The sequence below is a fragment of the Prinia subflava genome, chromosome 17, assembly GCF_021018805.1.
Source record: "Prinia subflava isolate CZ2003 ecotype Zambia chromosome 17, Cam_Psub_1.2, whole genome shotgun sequence".
NCBI lineage: Eukaryota > Metazoa > Chordata > Aves > Passeriformes > Cisticolidae > Prinia > Prinia subflava.
In genome coordinates, this window is record NC_086263.1 from 9,324,324 (window position 1) to 9,335,901 (window position 11,578).

At 48.1% G+C, this 11,578-nt stretch overlaps 1 protein-coding gene across 1 annotated transcript in view; it reads left to right on the forward strand.

The window, feature by feature from the left end:
- The window catches only part of POLR3E (RNA polymerase III subunit E), a 28,326-nt gene that overhangs the window by 16,330 nt on the left and 418 nt on the right, over positions 1-11,578 (forward strand). The window contains exons 15-20 of the mRNA XM_063414594.1: positions 444-503; positions 1,453-1,610; positions 1,908-1,972; positions 3,461-3,957; positions 8,369-8,446; positions 9,265-9,390. Coding sequence (XP_063270664.1) covers positions 444-503; positions 1,453-1,610; positions 1,908-1,972; positions 3,461-3,957; positions 8,369-8,446; positions 9,265-9,390 — 984 coding nt within the window. The remainder of the gene's footprint in view (positions 1-443; positions 504-1,452; positions 1,611-1,907; positions 1,973-3,460; positions 3,958-8,368; positions 8,447-9,264; positions 9,391-11,578) is intronic.

The following is an 11,578-nucleotide window of genomic DNA, read 5'->3' on the forward strand; positions in this document are numbered from 1 at the left end:
CACCAGCCTCCACAGGCCCCTATGTAAGAGAGCATGGAGAGTCTCTAGGCTGATGATGAGGTGTGTGAGAAGCTGAGCCTCAGCTGTGGCTTCTGTGGTCCCAGCATCACTACAGTGGTTTTGTTGGGTTTTTTTTGCTTTGTTTTGAAATTAAATGGAATTTGAGTTCAAGAGATTCATCATAGCTTTTGTAGTGATAGGTTTGCCAAGGCACACCATGGACTCTCATAGCTTTTGGTCCTGTGTTCATGGCTGCTTGAGGACAGAAAGAGCCAGAAGATATTTTTCCTCTAGCTGGCTGAGAATCACTTACTTCTACATTCTTAAAAGGAATGGGGGTTCTGTTTTTGTGGTAACATTGTTGAGCAGGGTCATTTCAATGACTTCAGTAAAACCACTGCTACATGCAGTTATTAGGATTTCCTCTTCTGTTCCCTTCCTAGATGTGGAAGTTCACACAGGATCGCTGGGTTGTGAGAAAGGAAGTGGCAGCAGTTACCAAAGTGAGTGGATTCCTTTTCTTCCTAAACCCAAAGGTGGTGATAAGTTGGCCAGATGCTGCTGGGCATTGTGTGGGTGTAGATAGTGGATGCTGCTGCCAGCCTTTCCCCTCACAGAGCCTGCTTTGCTCTCCATTTGGAAGGTATAGATAACACTGTTCCTGGAGAAAAACATTCTGAGCAGCTCCCACAAGTTTCCACAGCTCAAGGCTGGCCTTGTAGCTGAGCCACTGAAATGCATCTTGTCCTCTCTTGTGTTTCAGTGGAAAGCTGGGCACAGTTTGAGTTGAACTGGCTGAAAGTGCTTACACAGCCCACAGCAGCTGCTCTGCTTTAAGAGCAGAGCTTTAAGGGTGTCATAAGAGCAACTCTTCTGTTGGCATTTGCCAGTTACAACTTGAAAGCAACTCATGCACCTGAACATTCTGTTAAAAGTGGCAAACAAATGAGAAACATTAAGTCAAAAGGACAAAACCCAAATTCTTTAAAATACACTAAAATGATGAAACATGAGTCAGTTTATGCACAGACCATCTATTTTTGGAATGTAAGAACCAGTGCTGCATAAAAGCTGGGCATGTGTAGGTGCAGCATGTCTGGCCTGCAGCTCTAAAATAAGATTAACATTGTAGAATATGCTTCTCTTCCCCATAGAGCCTTTTCATCTCAGTTTGGAAACTCCCTTTTCTTTGCAAAACATGCCATGAGCTATTTGACTCTGGGGTGATTAATCACCACTGCTCTCTGAAGTCCTGGCCTTTTAACAGTGTGTGAAAGTGTTGGTGCTGCAGAGCAGGATGAGTATCTCTGACTCTCTGGGTGTGTGCCCATGGAGGTGCTCCATACACACCAAATCAGCCCAGCTCTCCTGCCCCATGCACAATGCTCATTGCTGCATCTGTCCTGGCTAAATTGACTTCCATGTTATTTATGCTTTTTCTTTTTCTTTTAGCTTTGCCCAGAAGATGTGAAAGACTTCCTAGAGCACATGTCTGTGGCGAGAATAAACAAAGGTTGGGAGTTCATGCTCCCTTACGATGAAGATTTTGTTAAGAAGCATCCAGATATAGTTCAGAGGCAGCAGATGCTGTGGATGGGCATTCAGGCCAAGTAAATAGTTTACTGTATTTTGGGGAATAAGCTAAAAGCAAAGAAGTACAAAGGTTCTGTAGGCACTGATAGATATTCTGATCTGTATTGCCTCCAAGTTTCTCCCTCACAGTCCCAGGCAGTGCTGTGGTGGGGGGCATCCCTCAGTCATTCCTGCTGCTTGGCTCCCTGGGGAATTGGAATGTTCTAGCTAATGGCTAGAATATTGGAATATTGGAATATTCTAGCTACTGGCTAAGGCTGCATGCAGACATAACAACTGAAACTGTCCTGGAATATTGTGTCTTTGTCTTGCAGATTAGAAAAGGTGTATAATCTCCTAAAGGAGCACTTGACACCAAAGAAACAAGAGGCACAATCAGGTAAGTGGAATTGTGCTTGGATCATGTTGAAGCACTTGCTTGTATTCAAGTATTGCCCATCTATATTCCTGAGTGATGTTCTGGAGTTTCTCTCTGGTTTTGAGTGTGGTGGAGACTGGTCTTGTTTAATGTCTTTTTTTTCTTACTATTTCCTCTGGAATATTTAAGACAGATCTTGGTCTGTACTAATGTCACTGAAGCTGGGGTGACACCAACTACTGTGGCATCCTTGTAGCAGAGCCAGGAAGAGTCTGTGGCCCTGGGAACTCACTGATGCTGTAAAATCAGTTGCTTCTCTTACCCACTTGCTCATTTAAGGCAGCTTGTGGGGTATAACCAGCTCCTGAAGGGAGGACAGACAGGGCCAGTGCACAAATAATTCTCACCTCTCAATTTAATGTTAATGCAACTTAATGTGAATGAGGTGATTTTCTACGTCCCTGATTTGCACTGGGCTCTCTGGTGTGGTTGAGGGTCAGGCAGTTACTGGAAAATGTAATGGCAGGAGGCTGTAAGGAGGTGTGAAGGTCTCTTTTTGACATCCTTCTCCACTATGGGTGCCAGTGAGAGTATTAAAGTAGCTACTCCAAAATCCTACAAGATTGTGAAAACTCAAAGTTCCAGAGTTTTAACTGGACATTTGGCTCAGTGCCAGACACTGGAACAATTGAGGAGTGTAAGCAGAACTGACAAAGGAACATATGAATCCATTTCAATACCCTGTGTCTGATCTGCTAGGCAGGATTAGGCATTGGGTTATTTGGAGAGGGCTAGTGAGCCTAACAGCAGAGAAGATAAGAGCATGTGTGCTGGGCAAGCCTTTTCTCAAACACTCCACTTCTTGCTTTGGCAAGGATTGGATTCCTCTGCTGCCAACACACCCCTTCCTTTCACCTTTGGATGGCTGGGTGTGGAGAAGGGAAGCAGTGCAGGATTCCATGGGAAAGAACCCTGTCCCTTTCTCCCTGTGGCTGGGTAATGAATCTAAGCAGAAGGTCTCAGCCTCTTGTGCAGGGCACCTCGTGTTGCAGGGGGTGTTCAGGTTCACTGCTAACCCTTCCACACTCCTCCCTGTACCTGGGGGCATCCTGGTGCTGCCTCTGGCAGGGGCTGCACCAGGGCCCCCCAGCCACTAGAGACCCTAAAAGACAAAAAGAAGAGTTGTTGGACAAAGAAGTATTTGGGTCACAAGCTGAGATGTGTAAGCAGTCTGTATCCTGGTTTGCTGAATTGTGGAAAAGGCCCTGGTGAGTGAACAAACACACTTTGCTTCGGATTCCTTGACTGGAACACCCTTCCCCAAGCATTTGGCTTTAGAAAAACAAACACAGACTGCCCTCAAAAAACCAGCAAAACCTCCCCCAGACTAATGTAAAATCTAATCAACAGACTGGGTTTATGCCTGAGATTTCATGAGCAGATGATGTTTCCTGGGTTTATTTCACTGTGAGCCCTGCTGAGATTTATGGTACCTTTTGTTTCTTACAGCTCATCCGTTGCTGGTTTCTGGGGAGCAAAGGGTCAACATGGCTAAAGCAAAAGTGAAGCAGAACTATGGGCAGCTGGAGAAGGAGCTCCAGAAGCAGAAGGCAGAGATGAAATCAAACGACGCCTCGGCCAAGACAGATGTTCCCAATATCTGCATTAAAGAGGAGCCTGTGAGCGTGGAGGAGCCCATGGATACCTCAGCCCACGAGGGCCTGAACAATGGCCTGGTCAATGGCCTGCACACAGCCCAGGGCTCCTTGGACCCTGTGAATGGCCACCTGCCCGGGGGCTGCATCGACAGGGTCGCCCAGGAACTGAAGGCCTTTGTGTCGTCGACATTTAAGAAACAATTTGTGCTCACCCTGAGTGAGCTTAAACGGTTATTTAACCTTCACTTAGCCAGTCTGCCTCCAGGACATACCTTGTTCAGTGGCATTTCAGACAAAATGTTACAGGACATGGTGTTGGACACTGGCTGCAAACAGATTTTGGTGCCTGTAAGTATGGTTTTCCCTTGGCGTGCTTTGGTGGAGGGATGTGGGGTGGGGAGCAGTTAAACATCTGAGATGTGAAATATTTGTGTCCTGTGCTGGTGGACCTGAAGGACAGGTGTGCTCAGAGTAACTGTCCAATATTGTTGAAGCTGCTGGAATTGTGTCAGCGGTCCTGCTGCTGGCAGGCTCTTGCACTCTGCCCTCTCTGCCCTGTTGTCCTTGGGGCTCTGTCTGCACATCCAGGGTATTGGGCTCAGTGATTTGCTGTCCCAGCTTGCTCCTGTTAACATTAAGGCAGTCCCAGGTTGCCGTCAGCTCTCCTGGAATTGCTCAAGCTCCTTCCCTCGGGAATGGGGACCCAGCTGGGAGAGGAAAGGTGACATTGACTGCCTGGGAGCAGCAGGGCACACCCAGCAGAGTCTCTGGGAAGCTACAAAGCCCATCTGCAGCAGGTTTCCTTGGCCACTCTGTTTCCTCCTAGGCTGTGCAGAGGTGTCTGTTTCTTTGTGTGTATGGAAATGATGTGTGTGATTGCGTGAGACAGAGCAGGGCTGTGAGACTGTGCATTGCTTAGGAGAGCAAAGGGAATCTGGCATCATGGGAAAGAGCCTAAAAGGAAATTAATTTTACAAGACATCTGGCACTACTGACTGGGTTACAACCAGAAGGAGCTTGGGAGCAGCTGCCTTTGGGGAGAGAGGAGAAGGAACGTGTGAACTGCTCAAAAGAGCAGGAAGCAGGAGGGCTGGGAAGAGCCTGGAGCATGGGAGCTGCTGGGGGGCAGCAGGAACGTGTTCAGTCGTGTGCAAAGTACATGTTGTGGCACCTGGGAGCTGAGTAACAGCCTGGAAATATCACTAGGGAGAGCACCAATTGTGGTGCTTTCTGCTTCCTCTCCTGGCAGTTTTCAAGTCCTGGAGTGATGCTTGCCTGGAACTGTGTCAGTGCTGGCCAGGCTCTCCCTGCACCTGGTGTAAGGTGTGCCTCTGCCATGCCATGGGAAACAGCTGAGCTCATTCCTGCTCTGGTACTTGGGACTGGGGCTTGCTTGCTTTGGAAATTTGGGGATTTTGGAAATCCACACAAGAAGTGAAAATGAAATCGTTTCTCTTTTCAAAAAGCAAAATAAAATCCTGCTGAAGAGAGGTGGCCAGGAACTTCCTTCTGTGTAGAAAACCCCGTCACAGGAGACCTGCAGAGGTGCAGAAGTACTCCCTGGAATGTCTCTTGAGGAGACTGTTGCAAGTTTTAGTTCTGCTGACTCAGAATTTACTGTAATACTTAAGCTCTTGTGCCTGTACTTCTGTCAGCAATGTAAATCATTGCCCCTGAGCGTCCCCTGATGCTCTGTGCAGAATGCAAAGGTGCTGGGGTTGGGTTTACTCTCTGCATGGGCTCAGACACTTTGGTGTTTCTTGATTGTTCCCCTGGACAATTTTGTCAGAACCCAACAAGGGCGCCTTAGCTCAGGGAAAGCCTGGAGGGTTGTTCAGCATGGGATTTCATAGTTACTCATTAGTTTTCTGTAATTGGAAGTGCTTTGGTGATAAAAATCAATGATCTGAGGTAATTAAAATGATGTTCTGTGGGGGGTGAAGACACTCTTGGCTTGAGTGCTTACCTATTATAGGAAACATGTGCTGAAAATGGCAATTGAAACCTTACCAGGGAATGCAGGACCTGTTACAGAGCTGACCAAGAGCCCCTGGGTATGAGCAGGGTTTGTGGGGAGCCAGGAGAGGCCACTCCAGCTGAGGCTGTGGGGATGCCTGCAGGGCGCTGTGCTTGCTGTGCTTCAGAGCTTCATCAAGCAGGAGGGAAAAGCACAGGGCAGGAAAGAGCAGATCCTGGGCTGGTGCTGCCATGGGACAGGGTGAGGAGAGGGGACAGACAGAGGAGAGGAGCCCTGGGCAGGCAGGACTGGGTGCCTGTGCCCGGAGCCGCGCAGGCTGAGCCGCTCTCCCGCGGGACGTGGCTGTGCAGGACTCTGGCTCCTGAGGATCTACACCCATTTCCTGCAGACTGGGGTGCCTGGCTCCTGCCAGGCTCCTTCCCATGGCCCGTGGCGTGGCAAGGTTCTGCCCAAAACTGGAGGATATTTTTGAGGCCCCCGAAATGATGTAAGTGTTGTGTGCGCCCTGCCTGGCTGGGCTGACAGCAGGGGAGTGCAGCCCTGCACTCACAGGGAGCCCTGCAGGCTGGTACCAGTGCCAGGCTCCCTGAGAGGTGAGATCAACAGTTTAGCTTTAGGATTGCTCCAGCTGATAAGTTTTTTTCTGGCACACTCAGCCCCTTCCATCTGCTTTAGCTATAACGTGAGGCTGCCTGGCAGTGGCTCAGTGCTTGAGTGAGGCACTTCCAGAGCCAAGGGCTCCTCCCTGACAGCTTCCATTGGAACGTGGCAGCCCTGGGAGCTGGGGCTGCAGGGAGTTCGTCTCCCAAGAGCCCTGCACTTGCTCCAGGGGCTTAGAGCAGGAAGGGGCAAAGGGCAGATATTTTAAAAAGGATTTTAAGGTTGCAGAGAGCTGTATCAAGGTGAGGCTGGTGAGATGAAGGTGGCATAAACCAGCAAAGGGACAGCAGATGGCAAGGCAGTGGAGCTGTTTGGGCTGCATGTCTCTGAAGAATCCCTGATGGCATTTCCCCCTCCCGTGGCCAGGCTGTGTGACAGGAGCAAGCAAGCAGGGAGCTGTCAGCAGCAGTTTGCAGAGGAAGGCTGGCTGGGAGGAGGAGATTCTGTGTGTTTTTCGTCCCAACTAAGTGTTGTGTTTGTTTGGAAGCCGTTTCCTCAAGAAAGGCTGGATAAACACAGCTGTGTTTCAGCCCCGTGGCTGAGGCAGGAGCAGTTTGCACTCCAGGGCTGTGCTGGCTCACTTTGTCGAGCCCAGCAGGTTGTGCCTGGGTGCTCCCAGTGCCCTGCTGCACTTTGCTATTCCTGCTGCAGCTGCTGTGTGGAGAGAAGTTGGAGTATCTGATTTTATCTCTGCTGAAAACCTACAAGAGAGATTATTCCTCAAAAGCAAGTGTCCTTATGGGAGGAGAATTATGTCAGGTGCTGTGAGTCTAGTCAGCCTGAATCCTGGCTCTAAACCAAGTGTAAAACCTTGTTATATTCCAGCCATTTGGACTAACCTGAAAGTCAAAGCTGCTAATCCCACTAGGCAGCTCCCACTGGACAAAACCCTTCCCCTTTGCAATAAGATCAGAGGTAGAACATGAAAGGAAATGCTGATCTTTTCACTCTGTGATGCACAAGTCTTTCGGCTGCTGTGAGGGAGGCTGGGAAGAAAGGCTTGGTTTGTACCAGAAGCCAGGATTGAGGGATGCTGGAACAATTGGGACTGGCTTGTTAGCTTTTCATAGATGATTGATTCAGGTCGTCTGGGCAGTTAGCAAGGAATAAATCGTTAGTGACAGACAGGAAGAGACATGTCAGGAGTGAAGGCATATTCCAGCAGTGCTCATTAGTCACTGCTCCAAGGGGAAATGTTCAGGCAAATGGATGGTATTTTATTTTTTTAGGGGGAGGAGGCAGTTGTGCTCCTCCCTGTCTGCAGGGGTGTGAGGCTTCTGCCTCAGAAAAAATCGATGTGTTTCTCTAGCTTGGCACATGGGGGAAAAACAAAACATGCAAAACCACTGTCACTTGTGGAGCCTGAAATGAGCAAATATCTGCTTCACTGTCTGTCAGTGTTCATTCTTCTGGAGCCCCATGGTCTGCCCCAGAGCAGAGATGGCAATACAGCAGGAGCACCTCCTGTCAGCAGTGCTGGCTTGGGGTTAGTAAAGCAGGAAGTGCAGGATGGAGTCTGAATCAGTAAAACCTGCCACTGTAAAAGTAAAAACCTCCAGAAGGACCTTGCAATGCACTTGGTGCTCTCAGCTGAGTATTGTTCTGGATGGTCTGGAAGCAAACACTGCTTACAGGAAAAATCTACAGATACTGGCCATGGGACAGCATCAGGGTCCAAGGCCTGGGATTGTTCTCTTACGTGGTGGTCGACTCTCCACCAGTGGGAAACTGTCCCCATGCAGAGTTCATGGGATTCCAGGATGTCCAGCAGCTCCCTTGAAAGCCCAGCTGTGGCTGGTGTGTGACAGATGTGGCACCAGTGCCCTGTGCAGGCCATCCCACCCTGACCAGAGCCATCAGTCCAACCTGGGCATGTTGAGAGCACCTCAGGGTGTCCTGGGGCTCACCCCAGTCCCTGAGTCTGAGCAGGCACAGGGCTGCCAGAGCCAAGGCACCCCTGCCAGGCTGGAGTGGGACAGCAGGAGGGTTGTTTCCGCAGTTATTATTCCATGGCAGCCAGGGTTTCCAGTCAGTAATGGGTGTCCAGGGATACAGTATCATGGAATCATTAAGCAGAACTCATTAAATAGCTGGTTATTTTTAACAGCCTCTTGTTCTCAGTTTCCTCCACAGACTGCTGCCTCACCAGATGAACTAAAGGTCTATGCACTTTGGGAAGCTGGTGACACTTATGATCAGGTAAGGATAAAATAAAGTGACATTCCCCACTATATTTTTATTGAGCATTTGGCATTGTTTGCATCCGTGTTTCTGGAACTCGTACAGTAGATGGTTTTCCTCTTTCTCGATTGGTGTTTTTAACACCAACCTGAAAAGAAGCTCATGACATGTTGGTAATCAGGTCAGTAACAATCCCAGTGGCTATTTCTGAACCTGTGAGAAGAAAGGATTCTCCAGTGCAGGCCTCAGACCAGGATCCAATCCAAGGGTTTTTTTTTTCCTTTTGATGGTAATGCAGCATTAACCAGAGATTACCAGGTGTATCTGTTTATACTTGAGAGTAGGAAATGATTACAGCATATGTGATCTGCTGAGTTCTAACTGCTGTCAGAGTAAATGAGGTGAAAGGGAAGGTGCCTGATGACCTGTGGATGGGCAGTGCAATTCCTGTGCAGTTCCTCCATGAACTGAATATATTTTTAAAGGAAAGAGACAAGCAGAAGCCAACTCTTGCCTGGAGTGATGTGAACTCCCATGGAAGCATTTGAAAGGAGTACAGTACAAGGCCTCCCTCAGTGTGTTTTTGTACCTTTGGGGTGCCCCAGGTCACAGGACAGGTGCAGGTGTGGCCACAGGGTCTGGAGGGACCCCTGTAGAGCCCTTGGAGGATAAGGCACTGCTGGAGAGCAGGAATATATGGGATGGTTTCAGGATTATGAAGCAAGAATCCTCTAATGCAGTTCAGGGAATGTTTTGTACAGATGTGCACATGCAATTTTTATAGAAAGATAGCAATAGTTGTTCTCTGTGCACTTATGATACATTTTCTTTTAAAGCATCGCCAAGTTTTGCTTGAAATCTTTTCGAAAAACTACCGAGTGCGCAGGAACGTCATCCAGAACCAGCTGAGCCAGGAGTGTGGGGAGGATCTAAACAAGCAGGAGGTGGATAGAGTGTTAAAGGTAAGCTTCTGTTCACCTTGGGCTTGATCCAATTAATACATGAGTTTTAATGCTTGATTTGAGCAAAGGATTATATTTTACCTGGAACTGACAAATGATAAGGGTGATAGAAGAGTTTTTGTTGGAATATGGACAAAGCCTGTGTTTCAACTTGTTTTCTTAAAAATGCACTTGTCTCATTCTGTCTTCTTTCCCTCCAAGGAGCAATGGCTCACACATGATTTTGTATTATTGCAACAAATCTCTCTGTCATCTTGGAGCAGCAGAGAACTGAGTGTAGTAAATGTGATACTTGAGTTATTTTTAAATAACGCAGAATTAAACATTAAGGAAGTGGAGGGCCTCTGCCCAGTTATGAACTGACTGCTGCTGGTTAGTGCTGAAGAGCACAAGTGCCACATGTTCAGAAGGAAGTGCATTTTATCCTCTAGCAGGATGTGCAGCTTTGCACAGAGCAAAACCCTGGCCAAAACCAGCAGGCAGAGTGGTAGTTAACACATCTCATTGCAAATGTTGGAATCCTTTAATCTCTCTTTGAAGATGCACCATTTACTTGCTCAAGAAGTTTAGGGTATAAAGTACAGACCACACAGGCCATGACTTTAAAAGAGATGCAGGATGGCCAAGCAGAAAGTTGCCAACTCATGTAATACTTCAGTCATTGTGGCTGGGCCTTTGCTCACTGTCACCCACTTCAATAAGACAAGTGCTTAAGTGCTTTATTACATTGTGATCTGCAAATGAATAATGGCATCTTTGAAGGAGTACAGATGTGTTGCTTTGATAATAAGCAAACTGGTCTTGCTTGAATGAACGCAGTCGTCTTAGCAGTAAAATAAGCTCAGACATTCTGCCTGCTAGACAGTATTTCCTTTGGCTCCCTGTGCTGGGGGATTTGTCAGCGACTACATGAGCTCAAGTATCAGCTCTCCTGAACACATAGACAATGCACTGGCATTAGTTTTTCATGATGCTGTTGCTGTTTAACAGATAACCTATTTCTAGAATAAATACTTGCCCCTAAGTCATCCGGCACTGTTTTTATGGAAGTCACTAAGTCAGTGGGTGACCAGCCTTGTGTTGTGGCAGGCTTTATTGCCTTGAATACATTTGTCATAGGAGTAGGGGAAATTACCTTTGTTTCTGAAATAAAATTATAAGTATGATTTAATGAAATGGGAAGATTCTCTGGCTTCTTTAAGCCACATGAGATTGGATTCCACTTCGAGTGAAATTGGATTTGTTGACTCCTATTTCCCCATCTGCCTGTGCTCATTTTGATACACAGAGGAGCAGAGTGACAGGGTTTGTATTTTTGCATTTGCAGATCAGTCTGCAAACCTTCTTTCTAACCTCTGGGTTTGTTTTTGTGATGGACGAGCCCCAAGACTTCAGAAGCAAAGATACATTTAAGCTTCACAGCCTCAGTTCTGCAGTCCTGCTTGAGCCTCTGTTGAATTACCTAAGAGGGAGGTTGGAGTAAAAGAAAGGGAATCCGTTAGCTCAGAACTCCAGAGACTTTGTGCTCACCTAATAGAAACAAGGAAATGAGCCCCAAGACAATGCAATTCCTGTGCTCCTTTGCTGAGGTGCTCTCATGCCCTAAGCATAGCACACGTGTAGTCACAGCAGGGCTCTGAGGTTTGACACCTCATTATCATAGAAAGGGCTTCTTAAAAGGCTTCAGATCCAGTGACTGCCCTCACTCTCCTGTTCTGTCCCACTGCTCCCCTCAGCCTCCTTCTCTGAGCCCCTCTTTAGCCCTCACACACCCTCCCCTCCCTCAGCTGCCTCAATCCCCAGGTTCTTGCCCAGGAGCCGCTGCTGTTCCTCACTGCCTTGGTGCCATTTGTCCCTGTGTGGCTCAGCTTCCCCCCGTCCTGTGTCCCTCCATTGCAGCCATCTGTCCTTCAGGGTGGGGATACCCCTGCCCTGGGTTCATGCCCTCTCCTGTGCTCCGGAGAAGGGCTTGTTACTGATCATGTTTATTGTCCCAGAGCCAGCCAGTTGTTCCCCAGACTCCATGGACTTTAGAATCATAGAATAGTCAAGGTTGGAAGAGACCTTTGAGATCATCCAGTCCAACCATCAGCGCAGCAGAACCACTGTAACCACGAAACATCACCCAGCCCCAGATCCATCACCCCTTCAGTGCCTCTAGGGATGGAGCCTGCCCCCGGCCCTGGGC